This window comes from Synchiropus splendidus, unplaced genomic scaffold, assembly GCF_027744825.2.
Source record: "Synchiropus splendidus isolate RoL2022-P1 unplaced genomic scaffold, RoL_Sspl_1.0 HiC_scaffold_22, whole genome shotgun sequence".
Lineage (NCBI taxonomy): Eukaryota > Metazoa > Chordata > Actinopteri > Syngnathiformes > Callionymidae > Synchiropus > Synchiropus splendidus.
The window spans coordinates 894,539-913,198 of NW_026527056.1; the positions used below are offsets into that span (position 1 = coordinate 894,539).

The 18,660-nt window shown below is 41.7% G+C and overlaps 1 protein-coding gene across 1 annotated transcript; it reads right to left on the bottom strand.

Annotated features, from left to right (window-relative positions):
- Positions 1-5,616: 5,616 nt before the first annotated feature.
- Positions 5,617-8,360, bottom strand: LOC128751750 (uncharacterized). Its single transcript, XM_053852941.1, has 2 exons — positions 7,342-8,360; positions 5,617-6,750 (listed from the first exon to the last, which is right to left on the bottom strand). The coding sequence occupies exons 1-2, from the start codon at positions 8,184-8,186 to the stop codon at positions 6,714-6,716; spliced, it is 882 nt and encodes a 293-aa protein (XP_053708916.1). The 5' UTR covers positions 8,187-8,360; the 3' UTR covers positions 5,617-6,713.
- Between the last annotated feature and the right edge of the window lie 10,300 nt (positions 8,361-18,660).

An 18,660-nucleotide genomic window follows, 5' to 3' on the forward strand; every position in this document is an offset into this window, starting at 1 on the left:
GGAGCAGAGGTCAGAGCAGCTGACTGGTCTCTCCAAGATGAGCAGCGATGATCAGCACGGCTATGATTTGACGGCTGGGATCACCCCGCCCCTTCGACCAGTGACGGTGTTCCCCCCAGGCAGCGGCTGTGTGTGGAAGAGGCGCCACGAGCGGGGCACCACGCTGACGGACTGTTGAAACTCCAAAATCTCTGGTGGAGTGAGCGAGGTTCTGCAATGGATGAGCCTGTCCACGGAGCTCATAAAGAGCGCGATGATGTTCTCAAGCGCTGTGAGCTGGTTGCCAACGGCATAAACACGAATCCACTGCACGATGGTGGCTCTGTCAGCGGCGGGTGGGATGGTCACTCCTCGGGGTGAGGTTGAGCTCCCGGGGCGAGCGCATCACGTATCGCCCATGACGGCTGAAATTTTCTTCTGAGGCATCGCTGAGCAGTGAGTGAACAGTGCAGAAAACCCGTTTTCGGCCAAAGGGAAAGTGGGTTTCGGACTGGCAAAAATTAAATTGTTGATAACCCCCTGAAAAACGGTTCAGATAGGTAGATTTAGTGCCGAATATACTAGAAAGAACGTTTTGCCAGTAGTTGCAGGTGATATTTTCATGAGGCTATTCTGATCAATGACTAAATGCGTTTTCAGCCCAAGAAAAGTTGGTTTACAGACCGACAAATATAAAAATGTTGATAACTCTCTTAAAGCACTTAAGACAGATTGAATTAGTTCTGCACCTTCTAGAAAGACCTTGACTGCTGTTCTGGCAGGTCAAATTTTCAGGCATCCCTGAGCACTGAATGAACAGTGCAGAAAACGCGTTTTCAGCCCGAGGGACTGTGGTTTTCAGACCAACAAGCATTAAAATGTTAACTACCTCAAACCACTTCAGAGATGTTGAATTAGTTCGGCACTTACGAGAAACACCCCTTCTGCTATAGTTCCAGGTGATATTGTCATGTTCTGAGGCATCGGTGAGCAGTGAATGAACAGTGCGGATAACATGTTTTCAACCAGAGAGAAAGTGGGTTTCGAACCTGCAAAAATAAAATTGTTGACAACCTTCTAAAAACAGTTCAGAAATGTATGTTTAGTGTTGAATGTGCTTTTGCACATTTTCATGTTGAATAACACCTTCCCAAGTGTCCGTATTTGATTGTGAAGAAAGATCGGTTGGATTAGTATTTGTTTTCGTGTTCTGCAATCATAATGAAGCTCATTAAGAGCTTCTCCCCATCCCTCCAGAACCTCTTGATAGTATTCCGATATATCTTCCATGAGACTTCGTCTAAAAATCATAAAAATTCCTGTATTTTCATTCGCTGCATATTTACTTATTGCTTTTCCCAAAAACATTTTCCATATTTGATCATTCTTGTTATTTAAGTAATTCGACATAGTTTTAACTCTTAGTGCATTTTTTTAATCCTTAGATTGACTAGTTTTAAACCCCCATCCTCATATCTATTTTCTGATATATCTTTACTAATTCTTACTCCTTTGTCTTCCCAAATAAAATCTCTTATTAAAATGTCAATTTGCTTTAACACTCTTTCATTAATGGGAACAACATTCCTAATATAAATAATTTTACTTATTAATAGTGCGTTAGTCACAAATATTTTTCCTTTTATTCCTAGTTTCCGTATTTTCCAGCTATTTAGGTATTTAGGTAACTTTATTGTCAAATATGCTACAGTACAAGACATACAGCATGGATGAAATATCTGTTCTCTCAGACCTGGACGCATGGCATAAAAATCACAGACAGGAACAAATATAAAGAATTGATAAATACACAGCAGGATACATGGCAACAAAAATCATCCTCACATCAGTCCATCAACCACCGGGGGGAGCACATGGCTCATGACAGCATGGGCAGCATTGCATATCCTTTACCCTAAACCCTCGCATTGGCTAAGGAAACACTCAGAAACAGAAAAAAACCCTATCGGGAGGAAAACTGAGAAACCTCAGGGTGAGCGTCAGAGGAGGGGTCCCCCACCCAGGACGGGCAGACGTGCAATGGATGGAGCCAAAAGTGCCTGGTGCAGACCCGGGGGCAGAGCAGGAAGGGAGTTCAGCATCATGACAGCCTGGTGGACGAAGTTGTCTTTCAGTCTTCTAGTTCATGCACGGTGACTCTGGAACCTTCGCCCTGATGGCAGCAGCGTGAAGAGGCGGTGTGACGGGTAGGTGGGGTCTCTTGTAATCCTCAGGGCTCTCCGAGTGAGGCGAGTCTTGTTGATGTCCAAGAGGGAGTTCATCCAGTGTTCATTTCTTCAACCATCTGATTTTTTTCTTCCATTTCATCGAAAACTCTTTTTAGAATTATTGGGACATTTAATCTTTAAAAACAACAAATTCTATTCCTAGTCCATTTATTCCTGGACCCTTATTTTTATATAGGTCACTTATTGCGATTTCTATCCCTTCCATAGTTACGTTTTCATTACAGTTTTCCTTCTCTTCTTGGTTTAATTCACATTCTATATGTTTCAAGACTTTATTCATATCTTCCTCTTTCTCTTCTGCCTTTTGAAATAAATTTGCATAGTATTCTTGTACATGCAGTCTAATTTTTTTGCTGTTTTTTTTTACCCGTTCTTATCGTGGATTTGCCTCATTATCTTTTCAATTTTCAAAAAATATCCTGTACATTTTCCCCACCCACAAGACATCTTGCTCTGCTCCTTAATATTGCTCCTTGACATTTACTCTCTTCCATTTTATCTAATTGATCTTTTAATTTCTAAATATCTTTCTATTTCATTTGTTTTATTTTCTTCAATTAGCTTACTCTCTTCATTTAGTCTTTTTCTTAAGTCATCTTTTTTTCTTTCATGGTTCTTTTTTTTACTATATTCTATTGATGTTTACTTTATCAATTCTTTACATTTCTTCCACCAGCTCAACACGTCAGTTTTAAAATCCATAGCAATTACAATTACATTTTGGGTAATTGGGTTTCGATAATTTTCATCCTTTAAAATGTCCTCATTCATACACCATATCCCACCTTCTTTGATTATTTCCTTTTTACCCCATACACATTTGAAAATCACATGGTCACTTAATTTGGTTTGAATATATTTAAAATTTCTAAAATCTTTTGCCATTTCCTCTTTACATAAAATAAAGTCAATTCTACTTTGTTTTAATGCTCCATTTACTATTTGATGCCTTGAATATTTCCTTTCAATTTTGATCTCCATACATCAATCAATCCTTTTTTTTCATTACATTCATTAAGACTTTACTTGATATATCATTTTTAAAAGCCATATTCGCAGCAACATCTATTGTTCCACACCATACATTAAAATCAGCCATCACAATACAATTTCCATGACATTTCTTATCCAGTTTTTCAAAAAATAATACCTTTTCTTCTTTATCATTTCGCGCATATATCGAAAAGATTTTCCATTCTGTATTATCATTCATGATTTTGATGCCTACAATTCTTACTTCATCTTTTTCACATTCCTGCACCCTTGGAAATATCCTTTTGTTCTCGTGTCTCCATTACTACAAAAAACATTAAAAAACAAACAAAAAACACATTATTTTCTAAAACATTCCATTTTCTCTGAATCCCAATGTGTTTCTCGTAAACAAATAATTTCCGCATTTAGTAATTGTATAGCTTTCTCCATTCTTTTACTACTTTCTAGGCCATTTACGTGAAAGGATATTATGGTAGTCATTGTACCGAAATTTAAAAAGGAGGATTCATAAGACCAAATAACAAAAAATAAATAAATCCCAAAATCAATCGCCAAAATGATAAAAAATAAAAGTTTTAATCACTTGAATGTATTTGATGACTAAACATTTCAAACAAAAGCATTCTTTCTATCATCTTCTTGATGTCTTTGTTGGTATTTTAGAAATTATTTTTCTCTCCTCATCTTTCTCTCTTCTATTTTTCACAGTAGGTTTTTTAATATTTATTGAGATTTTCCTCGTCAATATCTACCATCAATTCATCACCAGAGATCTCACTCATCTCACTTTCTTCTTCACTCGTTTATAGCCATTTCCTATTTTTCCACTCATTACTTCCTCATGCATTTTGTCATGTATTTTGTCCATGTCCATCTCAGATCTTGCTTTTTCTTGATCAGACATATTCTTTTCATGTTTTTCTTCTGGCATGTTTTTTTTCTTGTCTTTGGTTGTACATCTTTTTATTTTTTTTTTTCGTTTTTCCATCAATATCAATATCTTTTTTCCGCTCCAGTTCTTTCTTCATCTTCACTTTCATCACATTTGCTCTCCACTGGTGGTTCTCAATAGGCATCTTTATCTTGGCTTTTGTTATCTTCATTGCATACATCTGCTGGATATCTTCAGAAACCCCCCTTTGCTGTGTCAGTTCCGTTTTCTCTCCAATCTCCTTTCAGCTAGTTGTTTGCTCTGGCATGTCTTCCTGTTTCTGTCTCTTCTCCATTGTTTGTCCCGCCTCTTCCGTTTGTCTTTCCTCTTCGCTGGAGTCAGTATGTATAGCACTATCTTGGTCCTGCATTTCTATATTATTCATCGCTCCTTTCTTCCTTTCCTTAAGTCTTCTTAATACTATGTTTTTGTTGCAGTCTCTTTTATAATGTCCCTTTTTGCCACATTGAAAGCAAGACAGCTCTGGACAATTGCGGTAAACGTGCCCCAGCTTAATGCATGACATGCAGACCCTGACCTGTCAGTCATGTAATACTCGTATATATTGGGGACCTGTTTCTGTCTCGAACTTGGTCGAATAAGGTAAAGAAATTGTCTCTTTGTTGAATATAACCTGTAGAAATCTAGTTCCATCGGCGACATCTGTTCCAGGCCAAAGTCGTCTCTTGATGGGGGAGAGTGGTTCCACTCCCCATGATTCCAATTTCTGCAGGATTATCTCGTCGGGTATATAAGATGCCATATAAAGGAAGGAAACAACCATTTCCCTGCAGACCAAGTCTTTTGTCGCCAGTATCTACAGGTAAATCCTTCCTTAGTTTGCTCCATTCCTTCAATAGTTTTCATGGTCATTTCATATTTATTTTCCCCAATAGGACGCAGAGACGCCAGCTTTCCACATTGCTTGGTAATCTCCCTAATGATATCCATGGCTTCAATGCTTTCTTCCACCTCCAGCATGACAGTATAGTCTTTTCCATTGCTTCCCAGATCCGCGAGTGAGGCAAAAAGGGCCTCAGCTCTACAAAAGAGCAAAAAAGCAAAAGAAAATAAAGTACTCCAGCACCTTTGTGTTCAGTCGTTTTTTTTTATAAAGATCTGAGGGAGAAAAGTCAACTCTATCTCAGGAGCTTCGCACACACACGTCCACATTCGGCAAACGCCTTTTCGGCCCGGGATAAGCTGGGTTTCAAACCAGGTAAAAGAAATGTTGATAACCCCCTGAAATACAGTTAAGAAAGGTAAGTTTAGTGCTGAATATACTAGAAAGAGTGATTTTCCTATAGTTGTAGGTGATATTTTCATGTTCAGAGGCTATTCTGATCAGTGAGTGAACAGTGCAGAAAACGCGTTTTCAGCCCAAGAAAAGGTGGTTACAAACCGACAAAAATAAAACTGTTGATAACTCTCTTAAATCACTTTAGACAGGTTGAATTAGTTCTGAACCAATGAGGAATACCTTTTCTGCTATAGTGGGAGGTGAAATTTGAATCTTCTGTGGCATCGCTGAGCAGTGAGTGAACAGCACAGAAAACGCGTTTTCGGCCACAGAGAAAGTGGGTTTCGGACCGTATAGGAATAATGATATATTACTAAATAAATATATTAAAAAAAGATATATCATTGAATTGAATTACTTTAGAATGTTTTGTTAAATAATAATAAAAAGATTGCATTCAACAGATGCGGTGAGTAAGGGTAAGGTATCATCAAGTTGACCCTGTATCCATGGAAGAATATGTGGACTAAAAATGGTGTGTGTTAAATGGCAGGAATGGCAATTGTCATGGGACTTGATCATCCATGGGGGTCGTAAACCAAATGACCAGATGGAGAACGGATGAGATGACAGAAGCAAGCCAATCAGAAGAATGGATCGGGTTCTCAGCTACCACCTATTATAGGCAACATTTGGGAGGATTCATCAACATCGCTCCAGACTGAGTGGAGTCAATACAACATGTTGAATTTGACCCATGACGACTAGGACCATAAGAAGACCAGGACCAATCAGTGGAGACTACACCCCAAGATGGGCTGAAAGCATATAAAAAGGGTCAGGCCCAGATAAGTTTTGTCACAGTATTCTACTTGAGCTGAGGCTAAGGCAGAGATAGTTGATGACCCAGGGCCCTGAGTAGGTGAATAGACTCCGCTGGCAAGGAATAAATTCTTTTTGATTTTAACTTGTAGGTTTTTGGTAGTCATTGTCACGAGTAAATGAAAACGCGGAAGATACATTAAAGGTGTATTTCCCAACAATCGGCAAAAATTAGATCGTTGATAACCCTCTTAGGAAAGTTCAGAAATGTAGGTTTAGTGTTGAATGTACCAGAAAGAGTGTTTTTCCTATAGTGGCAGGTGATATTTTCATGTTCTGAGGCTATTCTGATTAGTGAGTGAACAGTGCAGTAAACCGTTTTTCAGCCCGAGTGACGGTGGTGTTCAGACCGACAAACATAAAAATGTTATCACTCTGAAACCACTTCAGACATGTTGAACTTGTTTGGCACCGACTAGAAAGATCCCTTCTGCTTTTAGTGGGAGGTGAAATTTTCATGTTCTGTGGTATGCCTGAGAGAAGAGAAAGTGGGTTTGGGACCGTCAAAAATAAAATTCTTGATAACCCTCTAAAAACATTTCAGAAATGTAGGTTTAGTGTTAAATATATTAGAAAGAGTGTTTTTCCTATACATGCAGGAGAAATTTTCATGTTCTCAGGCAACCCTGAGCAGTGACTGAACAGTGCAGATATTGCGTTTCCAGCAGGAGTGACAGTGGTTTTCAGAATTGACAAACATAAAAATGTTATCGCTCTGAAACCACTTCAGATATGTTGAATTAATTCTGCAGCTACTAGAAAGACCGCTTCTGCTGTAAATTCAGGTGAGATTTTCATGTTCTGAGGCATTCGCTGAGCAGAGAATGTACAGTACAGAAAATGCGTTTTCAGCCCGAGACAAGCTCGGTTTCTGACCAGGAAAAAAAAAAAAAAATGTTGATAACCCTTTGAAATACAGTTCAGAAATATAGGTTTAGTATTAATTTTTTTTAGAAAGACTGTTTTTCCAATATTTGCAGGTGAAATTTTCATGTTCTCAGGCATCCCAGAGCAGTGAGTGAACGGTGCATGAAACACATTTTCAGGAGGTGGCGCTGTTGTACCAGACGGTGATAGAGTAGGTGAGGATGGACTGGATGATGGCTGTGTAGAACTCCACCAGCAACTTCGTCGGCAGTTGTAGTTTCCGTCGCTGCCTCAGAAAGAACATTCTCTGCTGGGCCTTCCTGATGAGGGACCTGATGGTTGGCTCCCATTTGAGGTCCTCAGTGATGGTGGTTCCCAGGAAGCAGAAGGAGTCCACAATAGGAATAGGTAAACCAGCCAACATGAGAGGGGACAGAGAAACTGTTACTCTCCTGAAGTCTATGAACATCTCCACTGTCTTCTGGGCGTTGAGCTCCAGGTTGTTGTAGCTGCACCAGGACATTAGCCGCTCCACCTCCCTCCTGTAAGCCGACTCATCTCCATCTGAGATGAGCCTGATGATGGTGGTGTCATCCGCAAACTTGATCAGCTTCATGGACTCGTGGCTGGAGGTGCAGCAGTTAGTGTACATAGAGAAGAGCCACGGAGAGAGAACACAGCCCTGAGGAGACCCGATGATGAGGGTCCGAGTGTCGGAGACAGTCGTCCCCAGCCGCACACACTGACTTCGGCTGGTCAGGAAGTCTGTAATCCATCTACAGAGGGAGTCAGGCACGTCAAGCTGGCGAAGCTTGTATTCAAGCAGAGCTGGAAGAATTTTGTTAAAGGCAGAGCTTAAGTCCATAAACAGGATCCTGCCATAGGTTCCTGGGCAGTCCAGATGCTCCATAACAAAATGAAGGGCCTGGTTCACTGCATCGTCCACAGATCTGTTGGCTCTGTAGGCAAACTGCAATGAGTCCAGGTGAGAAGCAGTGAAAGATTTCAGGTGAGAGAGAACCAGGCGCTCAAAGGACTTCATGACCACAGACGTCAGTGCCACCGGTCTGTAGTCATTCAGTCCTGTGATCCTGGCCTTCTTGGGAACAGGGATGGTATTGGAGGACTCAAAGCTGGCAGGTACATGACAGGACACCAAGAAAGCATTGAAGATGTCAGTGAACACTGGAGCCAGCTCAGCAGCACAATGCTTCAGGATGGCAGGGGAAACTCTGTCCGGACCTGCCGCCTTCCGAAGGTTCAGCCTCCTGAGCTGAGTGCGCACGTCCTGCTCCATGATGTCAAGAGAAAGAGGAAGAGGGGGGAGGTGAGGGGGTGGCTCATCAAAAGTGTCTTTGATCGACGTTGCTGTCTCAGTGACATCGTTCATCTTAGTTGTGTCACTAAGAGACAGCATAGTCCTTTGTTGTAAAGTGGAACATGGGGCTGGAGAGACCACAGAGGTGTTGGTGCAAAATGGCTGCTCAAAGCGACAATAGAAGTTGTTCTGGTCCTGTGCAAGAGCAAGGTTGTTCAGAGTGTGGGGGGCACGTGGCTTGTAGTTAGTGAAAAGTAAAGATGGTTTACAGACCGACAAAAATAAAAAAATGTTACTAACTCTCAACTCTCACTCTCACTTCAGACAGGTTGAATTAGTTCTTCACCCAGTATATATATATATATATATATATATATATATATATATATATATATATATATATATATATATATATATATATATTAATATAAATAAACTGGCACTAGCACCGCACGTGGTCAGGTACAGAGCTTACTGCCAGGTGGAGGGTTTGGATATGCGGCGCCGCGTTTCATCTCGCTTAGCCGTCATGCGCGATGTGCGATGCGCGATACCCTCGCCCCTGGAGCTCGACTACTCCCCTGAGGAGTGACCTTCCCACCCGGCGCTGACAGAGCCACTATTGCGCAGTGGAATGGTGTCTACGCCGTCTGCAACCGGCTCATAGCGCTTGAGATCTGGCTCTTCATGAGCTCTGTGGACAGGCTCATCCATCGCAGAACCTCTCTCACTCCACCAGAGATTTTGGAGATTCAACAGTCCGTCGGTGCTCTGCTCGCAGCGCCTCCTCACACAGCCGCCGCCCAGGGGGAACACCGTCGCTGGTCGAAGGGGAGGGGTGAGCCCAGCCGTCCGGATCATCGCCGCGCTGATCATCGCTGCTCCTCTTGGAGAGACCAGTCGGTCTCTCAGCTCTGCACCCTCCAAATGCGAAGGAAGAAAACTTTGTATCTAAAAGTATGCATCTGAACCAAAGTCTAACTCAAAAAAAAAAAAAAAAAGATGCATGACTTTGGTATTTGGTCTGTTTCTTCTCCGCCCAAAATTAGGGTTTATCACCCTCCAAGTTCTCTTCCGGTTCCAGTCAATGCGGAATCCTGCTTCAAAATGTGTTTTTGTTTGATATCGTCTCTAGAGACGGGGAAGTTTCTGGAGCCAAGAAGTTATGTTTTTTTTTCAGCTTCGCCACAATAAGAAGCATAGGCGTCAAATAACTCTTTCCAGTCTCTCAACAGATCCCGGTTCTTGCCAAAAGTCGGGAGAGTTTCAATTTTGCCATTAACTCTTCTTATTATTCAGACTTGCCAGTTTCCAGCAGGGTTCGCCACAGGACCGCGAAAGCCACCACTTCATCACACAGTAGGCGCTGATCCGATGTCTGTCTGTGATTCTTTTCTCTGCAGCACTCCAAACCTCTCGTAGGCAAGCAAGACATCGTCATCGAGAGAGTCATCTCTTTCTGAGGATGATTGGGCCGGTCCCTCGGGTGTCCATCTTAGGAGAATTGCAGTGTCAGATCAAGGTACACTGCAAGTTTGGGACCCTACTTCCCCAGCTGACAAAAGCGAGTCTGTTTTTGAAGAACATTGGGCGCTGAGTACCGATGGCCTTTTCGACCTGGACCTGCCCCGGAGGCCGGGTACGTTCCTGTGCTCAGGGCGCCTGTCTTGACAGAGTATCTTCCGAATTGAAAGCGCATGTCTCCCCACCTGCCCATATGGATCGAGAAGACACTCGGTCATTGACACGCCCTTCAGTTTCACAGTCAAATCCCAGGTTCCGCGACTTCAAGTGGACCTGGGTCAACTCAGAGAACCAGCGGTCATTTCTGATGAAGTAATCGAGCTAGTGCCAAAGCGATCCTCTTACACTGGGTTTTACTCCTGGTACTTTCTGGAACCCAAGAAGACAGGAGAGTGGAGAACTGTTCTGGACCTCAGTGTCCTCAACCAATTCGTGACCAGACAGCGGTTCTGGACTACCACGAGACTCCTGGAGTGCGTCAGAGTGTGAGAGTGGATCTTGATCTTGCACACTCCAACTTCCACAACACGGTTTGGCCGAGTCACAGAAAGTTTTTCCGGTTTGGGCTCGAGGGTCAGGTTTAATACAGCACTCTAGTGCCTCGCACCTTCGCAAAGTGCGTGGAGGTGGGGCTCGATCCATTAAGGAGACAAGGTCTGCGAATTCTGACGTACTTGGAGTACTGGTTGATTCTAGCCAGGTCGAAACAGGAGTCATGAGCGCACACCAGCTTGGTGTTGGAGCACATCGTGCTATTGAGACACAGAGTAAACCTCCTGAAAAGCGCACTCCCAGTCAGAGTCCCAGTCCCAGACAGAGCACGACGTTCGTGGGGTCATGCTGGACTCAGTCTGGACTCAGAAGGCCTCCTGTTTGCCCTTCCTCCTCCTTGCCTTCTTCTTTCTCTGATGAGGAGAATTCAGCTGCCGACTGTGAGAATGATTCTCGTGGCTCCAGACAGCTCCAGCTGGTATCTGGAGATGTGTCAGATGCGGATCAAAGGCCCCTGGGAGTTCCCTCCATCGAGGTCAGCGCTTCTGCAAGCATCAGGAACCCCGAGGGCTCCCCCAATACAAGGACGACCCTTCAAGATTTGACTTCTCCAGGCTTAACAATCAGTCACATGCCGGATGTCCCATTGATTCTTCAGAACGCTAAAGCTCTGTCAACCCTCAGAGCATACAATGCTAAATGGACATTGTTTCCCCAGTGGTGTGGAACCCTGTCAGCCTCCCCAAAATCGGCACCTATTCTCTAATCCTCTCTTTTCTCCAACATCTGGTTAATGAACATCGGTGCAGTGCTACATTATGGGTATATGTAGCAGCCCTTTCCATGCTACACAATGGTCTGGACGGTCACCCCGTCGGCGAGCATCGTCTAGTGAGCCGTTTCATGAGGAGTGAAAAGCCGGTGACATTGCAGGCGGTTTAGTGCAGCAAAACGTGCATCTCCTTGACAGCCGTCTGACAAAGGAGCCGGCGGTGCCAGTCAGACGTCCGGTATGGACGGCCATGGTAATTGCCCATGGTTCTCAGGTCAGGCCACACTGCAAGGCTGGGGGTTAAGCTTTGTGGTCAAGATGACCTCATAGGAGTTCCAGAGTCCTGGGAGATGTTCTGGAGTACTCACACGAGGGTGTGCTGCAACCTGTTCAAGTCCTGCAAACAGTCCAGCAGCAGGGGGCAGAAATTATGAGGGGTCCGCCGATCCAGGGGTGTCCCCAACAAAGCATGGCTACTTCAAGGCTAGCAGGCAGTCCTCTGCCCCCCTGAGGTGCAGTTCACTATTCGAAATGCTGAAGCACCCGCAACACTCAAAGTATATAATGCTCAATGGGTGTGGACTGCTGTCCGTTGGGTAAACATCCACTGTTAGTCCAGTTAAGACCCACCTCCAGACACATCTGCCCCTATTGGGATCTTGAATTGGTATTAAAGTCTCTCTTTGAAGCTCCCTTCGAGCCACTTGATCAGGCTCCTTTGGAGCTGGTGGCTTACAAAGCAGCTCTCCTACTTGTCCTGCCCTCCATCAGGAGGGTTTGGAGAACTACGTGTCTTCTCGATTAGTCTTTTTTCCCAAATTTCTTTGTGCCTCTTCTGAGGTCAGCAATTTTTCGGTGAAGGCTTTCTGTCCTACCCCCCACCCGGATGAGAACCACTGGCACTTGCACAAGGTGTGTCCCGTGAGGTCGAGAGCTAGTCTGAATGGAGTCAAGGCCGTCGGGAAAACAGATAAGATGTGGGTGGCTCTGGCAGGTGGTAAAAAGGGGCAACATCCATAGCTGCCTTCTGAGGAGTTTCTTTGGCAGAAACCGGCCGAGCAGCCTCCTCGGGTTCCGCCTCAACTTTTGCAGATTTCTATTTGTCTGACGTAGCAGCTTCTTCTTTGCCTCATGTTGTCCTGTTTACAGGTACTTCCAGCAGCTCTGGTCAATAGATGAAAGAATCATTCTCTTCCGCAGCGCTTCGTCATGGGCCAAACGTTTCTCCACTGGCGAGTTTTCCCTTCAAATGTGGACGTTTAATTTGTGCCAATTGTGTTCATCCACGTTGGTCTCAAACAAGTGCTGTGGCTATGGGATGGCTTTAGGTTCCCCTGTGTAGTTGCCAGAGCAGGGACCTTGGGGGTGAGGTCGTTGGCGCAAGACGTCTAGTAGGCAGGACTGGCGTGAGACCTGGCGTGTGGAGATAGCAGCAGGTCTCTTGGCACGCCACCCCTCTTTGATATGAGACAGGCCACCGGTCAATCTTCACCTACTTTGGCGACGCTTCTCCTGCGCACTTATCCGCAGTGGTGGCCACCACGGTTCGGCTGCAATCTTTAAGGCGTGAGGTCTGGACGTTGAAGTTCTGTCCTGTTTGCACTCCACATGGTTTATCTCGGGTCAGACTATGTGGTGAGGATACTCTCTCCACCTACTCAAGTTGACCTGCATGGCGGACCTGTAGTTAAGGGCGGAGCCCCGGCGAGTTCATCTCCACATTAGCCCAAGGTTCTCCCATCTCCGCTACGCTCGGACTACAGTCAAAGAGAAATAATAAGGATAATAATAATAAGGAACGATTGAAAACTCTCAGGATAAGTCATAGGGAGTGGAGCTGTGGGGGTATATCCATCATCAGAGAGAAGAAGGAAACCACAAAATGTCAAACCTGTATTGATTTATGGCCCCCGGAGGTAATAAACCCTTCCCCTTCCGGAGGTAATAAAACCCCTCCCCCTTTGTTTCTATCAACAAGAAGTTAAAATAATAACCCTCCCCCTTTTTTATATCAACAGGAAATTAAAATAATAACCATTCCCCTTGTTTTATGACAGGAAGGAAAATAATGAAGGTCGAGGGCGGATGCTCCATCCTGTGTGATGCATGGGAGGGGTCAGCTGCATCCTCACAGTGTTAGTAGCTACAATATTATTTCTGGTTTAAACATTTTAGAAGTTATTTAACATCTTATGAAACAGTTTTTCATTCTTGAAATATTTCTTAAAGATAACACAGGAGAAACAAAACACTTTTTTAGTCTTCACTAATAGTTCAAATGACACAGCTACCCAACTCATGCACCATTTTTTCAAAATGTGTTTAAAACAGATAATTTCTACTTGTTTGAGAAATACTTTTAGTTTTTCAGAAAATAACATTCAGTGAACAAGGATAAAACAAAAGGGAGGAATACTTTTAGTTTTCAGAAACTAGGGTCAAGCAATGAAAGGATAAAACAAATGAAAGAAATACTTTTAGTTTTCAAAAAAATAAGGTTGAGTGAACAAGGATAAAACAAAAGAGAGAAAAACTTTTAGATTTCAGAAACTAGGGTAAAGCGATGAAAGGATAAAACAAAAGAAAGAAATATTTTTAGTTTTTCAGAAAATAAGGTTGAGTGAACAGGGATAAAACAAAAGAAAGAAATACTTTTAGTTTTCAGCATTAGTTCAAATGACACAGCTATCCGACTCATATGAGTTTCTGTTGAATCGGTCTATTTAATTTTATACCCTGTGTGAGTGATTTTTTACTTACTCAGGAAATACTTTCAAAAATGAGGTCAAACAGTGGGGGAACAACAGTCACTAGGCCTGACTCTTTCTCAGACACTGAAACAGAGTCCATGATACGGGTTAATTTGCTGAGGAGATGTGAGTTCTTTCCCGGCCGGTTGAATCTTCAAAAGAGACAATCTGAAGACAGAGAGGTCTGTCTGAAGGCAAACCTCGCTGTCTTCAGACAACACACACACACACACACACACACACACACACACACACACACACACACACACACACACACACACACACACACACACACACACACACACCCCTCCTTTCCAAATAGCATCATTTGACAGGGGAAAAAGTTCACACCTCTGAGCTATCTAGCAAATGCTGAGCTCTTCCAACATTGTTTTATCCAAAATCAACAAAAGACCTAACACAAATGGAGTATTTCGATGACCCTGATTCTGACCACATTTTACATCAGTTCAGGGGTAACCTTTGCTGTTGACCAGGCCTGCCAGAACTTCATCGGACTCCTTTTCAAACGGACTCCAGTCTCGCTATGGATGCCTCTTCCTCTGCACGCCATAGGTGAATATATCTATATATATATACAGTATATCTGTGTATCTACATATACAAGTATTATAAGTATTATATAAAACGTTATGTCATGTTTATCACATCTCTTTTCATTCACAGATGTCGTCACCCATCTGTGTGACATTCATTTAACGCAGAGTGATACAAGTAAAAAGATTTCATTATTCGAGCAATAATGCGACCAACTTTTGAAGACGGTGGCGTACACGCGGATCCGACTGCAGTGCTCCCTTCAATAGATACCAGTCTAGCCACGGATGCTTTATAGGTGAATATAAAAAACTATTATAGAAACTTTGTCATGTTGGTTTATCATATTCATCTCTTCTTTTATAGGAATTATTACCCCTCTGGGTAATAATTAACGCAGAGTGATACAGGTAAATATATTTAATCATTTATAAGCTTCTGTTAATATCTCATGATATTATGTACTAGATGCATTGTCACTTCTAATATTAGATTCGAGTCAGCCGATAACCTTCTGGTGGCGATGGAAGGACCTCTGGAGCTGGAACAAAGAGAGATTTTATTATTTTAAAGTTACATGATGCTGTTTCAAGTCAGACGATAAAATATAGAAACATTCTATTTTCATCAGTCGTTGCTTGACTGAGTCATGCTTTTCAAAAAAAATCTAGTCACACTAAAGGTAAAAAAAAAAAATGGACTACTTTTAGTTTGCACTGTACCCTGTAATTTAAGGGTAAAACGATCAAACGTGCGAGCAGTACAAAATTACTTCATCATTAGCTGTGACATTTAGATCAGACCAGACTGAGCAACACAACGTTTGAGCCTTCGAGAGCGCAAAATAGACCTTAACACACAACAAACTTAACACTCACACAGCGACACGCAAACACTGTGGCAAAAATGAGGGAAAGTGAGAATAAGTTACAAGAACTGTTCTTCACTCTGCTTCTTTTCAGTCCCTATATCATGCAAGATGAAATGACTGAATGTGTTCCTGCAATGTAACAATTGTGAAGCAATGCGATACAATAGCTATACAAACGTCCTATAACTTGTCATGTAACACATCTACAATGTAGGAGGGACAGAACATTCATTGAATGAACATTCATTTATACTTGATGCTATCGCTAGTAAGACAAGTAGTGTAGAAATATCCAAAGTATGTTAACCCTTAATTTTATTTTATTTTATTTTTTTGCCTTACAAGTGGCTAAAATGTGTATATTACAAGCCATGCTTTTCATTGATTTAAATGTGTCTTCATTCTTTATTTTCAGGTGAAAATAGCCAAATGCGGGAGCAGTACGGTGCGACATGTTAGTTTTGTAGTGTGCATTTTGTGTTTAGCATTTTTAAAAATGCTAATAAAAAAAAAAAAAATTAAAAAATCTATTCAAAACCAGGCAACAAGTGTAGAAGTAATTGAATGTTTTAACTCTTTAAAAGTTGCACCAAAGGATAAAAACAAATATCATAGTTTATATTATCAGGATGAATCAACCAATTATGCATGCATTACGCAATTACCTTCACCTTCACCTTCTTCTACCGCTTATCGGGGTCGGGTCGTGGAGGCAGCATTTGGAGCAGGGAAGCCCAAACTTCCCGGTCCGCACAAACCTCCTCCAGCTCCTCCCGGGGGATCCTAGGCGTTCCCAGGCCAGACCGGAGACATAATCTCTCCAGCGAGACGTGGGTCTTCCCCGGGGTCTCCTCAAGGTAGGACATGTCCGGAACACCTCCCCAGGGAGGCGTCCAGGGGGCATCCGGATCAGATGCCCGAGCCACCTCAACTGGTTCTTCTAGACGTGGAGGAGCAGCGGCTGCACCCCGAGCTCCTCCCGGATGACCGAACTCCTCACCCTATCTCTAAGGGTGCACTCAGCCACCCTGCGGAGGAAATTCAATGACGCAATTACTCCAACATCATATGTGATAGTTAGATCAGATCCAGAGACTAACCTGCTTCGAGCTGAGGTGAAACTTTGAATGTATGAATTGAGAATTATAAAAAAGTAACCCGAGTGTTTAGATTAAATCTTTCCATTTTAAAAAATAGTGTTTCTGTTGTTCATTTTCACAAAATTTTAATGCTGAAGTAAAGCTTGTGAACAAATTCAGATGTTGTATTTTCATATTTTTTTCACAAGTTACAGGTGTATTCTCAGTTATTATTTATCACCTGTGTCTCAAATATTAAAACTTTTTTTTCAGTGTTTTAAAAACAAACAACTTTGCCAGTTGTTTGTTAAACTGGTTGACATTGTAGGTTTGTGAAACTGGTTTTGTCTTGTCTGTTTTGTCTGTGTTCTCAAGTAACCATAAAAGAATAGTTTTGGTAGGCTGGCTGTTCATCTTATAAAATATAATCGCAGCACCGAAGTCTGTAAGTACATTTTTCCTTTTACTTCAAGCTTTTCTCCATCCATTAGATTCTCAACACACACACACACACACACACACACGTGCATCAAATTTAAGACATTCCATTCTCACTATAAGACAACAAGCCATTTTAGTATGTACAAACGTGTTGGCATGTTCCCAATCTTCTTAATCTTTTCATGTACCTGAAACTGTCTGTTTACACAAATTGTATTAGTAATCCTGAATTAAAGCCTGACGTTTTTGTACAACCATCTACGATAGGATAAATAGATGAATATTATTAGAAATATTATTAGAAACTAGATATACTTTATTTAAAAATTTTGACAAACTTTTTTCATTTGTTCAAATTTTGAAAAACATAAAAGATGTATAACTTTTGAGATGTCAAGAACATTTTATTTTCGCTACCAGTCACAAACCCCCGCTTTTTTCACGAAATAGTATGAAATAAATATATATATATATATATATATATATATATATATATTTTTTTTTTTACAAGTAAAACTTTTTACTAATCACTGCCAATTTTAACTGACAAACAACAAATCACAGGGTTGACATTGTAGTTTCTGACATACGTTCAGTTTTTTCATTTTTAATCGTCCTAGACTTACATTTTCTTTACATATCTTCAAGCTGGATAGTATTTTATCTTCTATCTGTTTACATTCACAAGGTGTACGAATTGCGTGGAAGCATTTTTTTTTTTTTTTTTTTTACGCTAGTAGTCTCTCAATGAGGCACTGAATCCTGCAGAAGGCTTTTATTCCTTTTTATGAACTTGCATCTACCTATCCATCCATCAGTCAGTTAAGTTTTAAAGTGTAACTGCATACGACGAAATATGAACATAGAAAATATCATTTCAAATGAGAGGACCCAAAATGTCGAGGGTGACCACGGTGATTAATACAATCTTGAATCTTGAGCACAGAGTGCCCCTTATTTGTCCCACAGCGGGGAAATGTTGGACTTGTTGGATCTACGCATCCGTAGGTAAATGCGGAATTGATGAACATATCACTTACAACTCCTAGACAATGCTTGTCATTGGTTTGGGTGTGTTCTTCTTGGTAGAATTTGTATGAACATCTCATAAACATCTCATCAACATCTTTAAGAACTTTAAACGGAAGGAAGGAACACATATTGGATATGAAGTTCTATGAGGCTTTTCCACTGGATCTTTGGAGTCAAAGTGTAGACTGACGTTCATGTTTGCATGTTACTACAGTACTTTTTGGGTTATATTTTGTAATGATGTAGTGTTTCTGTTGGTTGTGGAGAAACTCTTGAAGGTGCTGCAATTTCTAGGACCATGTTACGATTTTCAAACGTTACTGTCAACATTTGCGTCAATAGGATACTTTTGCAAGGAATCTCAATTAATTCCAAAGGCAAATGGATATCGACAATATCCTTGAACAAAATCTGAAATTTTGAAAGAGCTAAATCTAATGCTGTTGGAATATATTCTCACTATGATGTGGTTTAAACATAAGTGATGGAATAGTTATCTCCTGCAAAAGATAGAAATGATAAAAATTGAAAATTAAAAGTTGAATGCAGGCAAATATTTATGTTGAATGTTTGTGAGTAGCTTGCAAAATCTTCAATGTATGACATTTTATCTGTTCCTCACTAGTAGCCATCACAAATCGGCGACCTCCATCTTGATCTTAGATGCTCACTCCGCCTA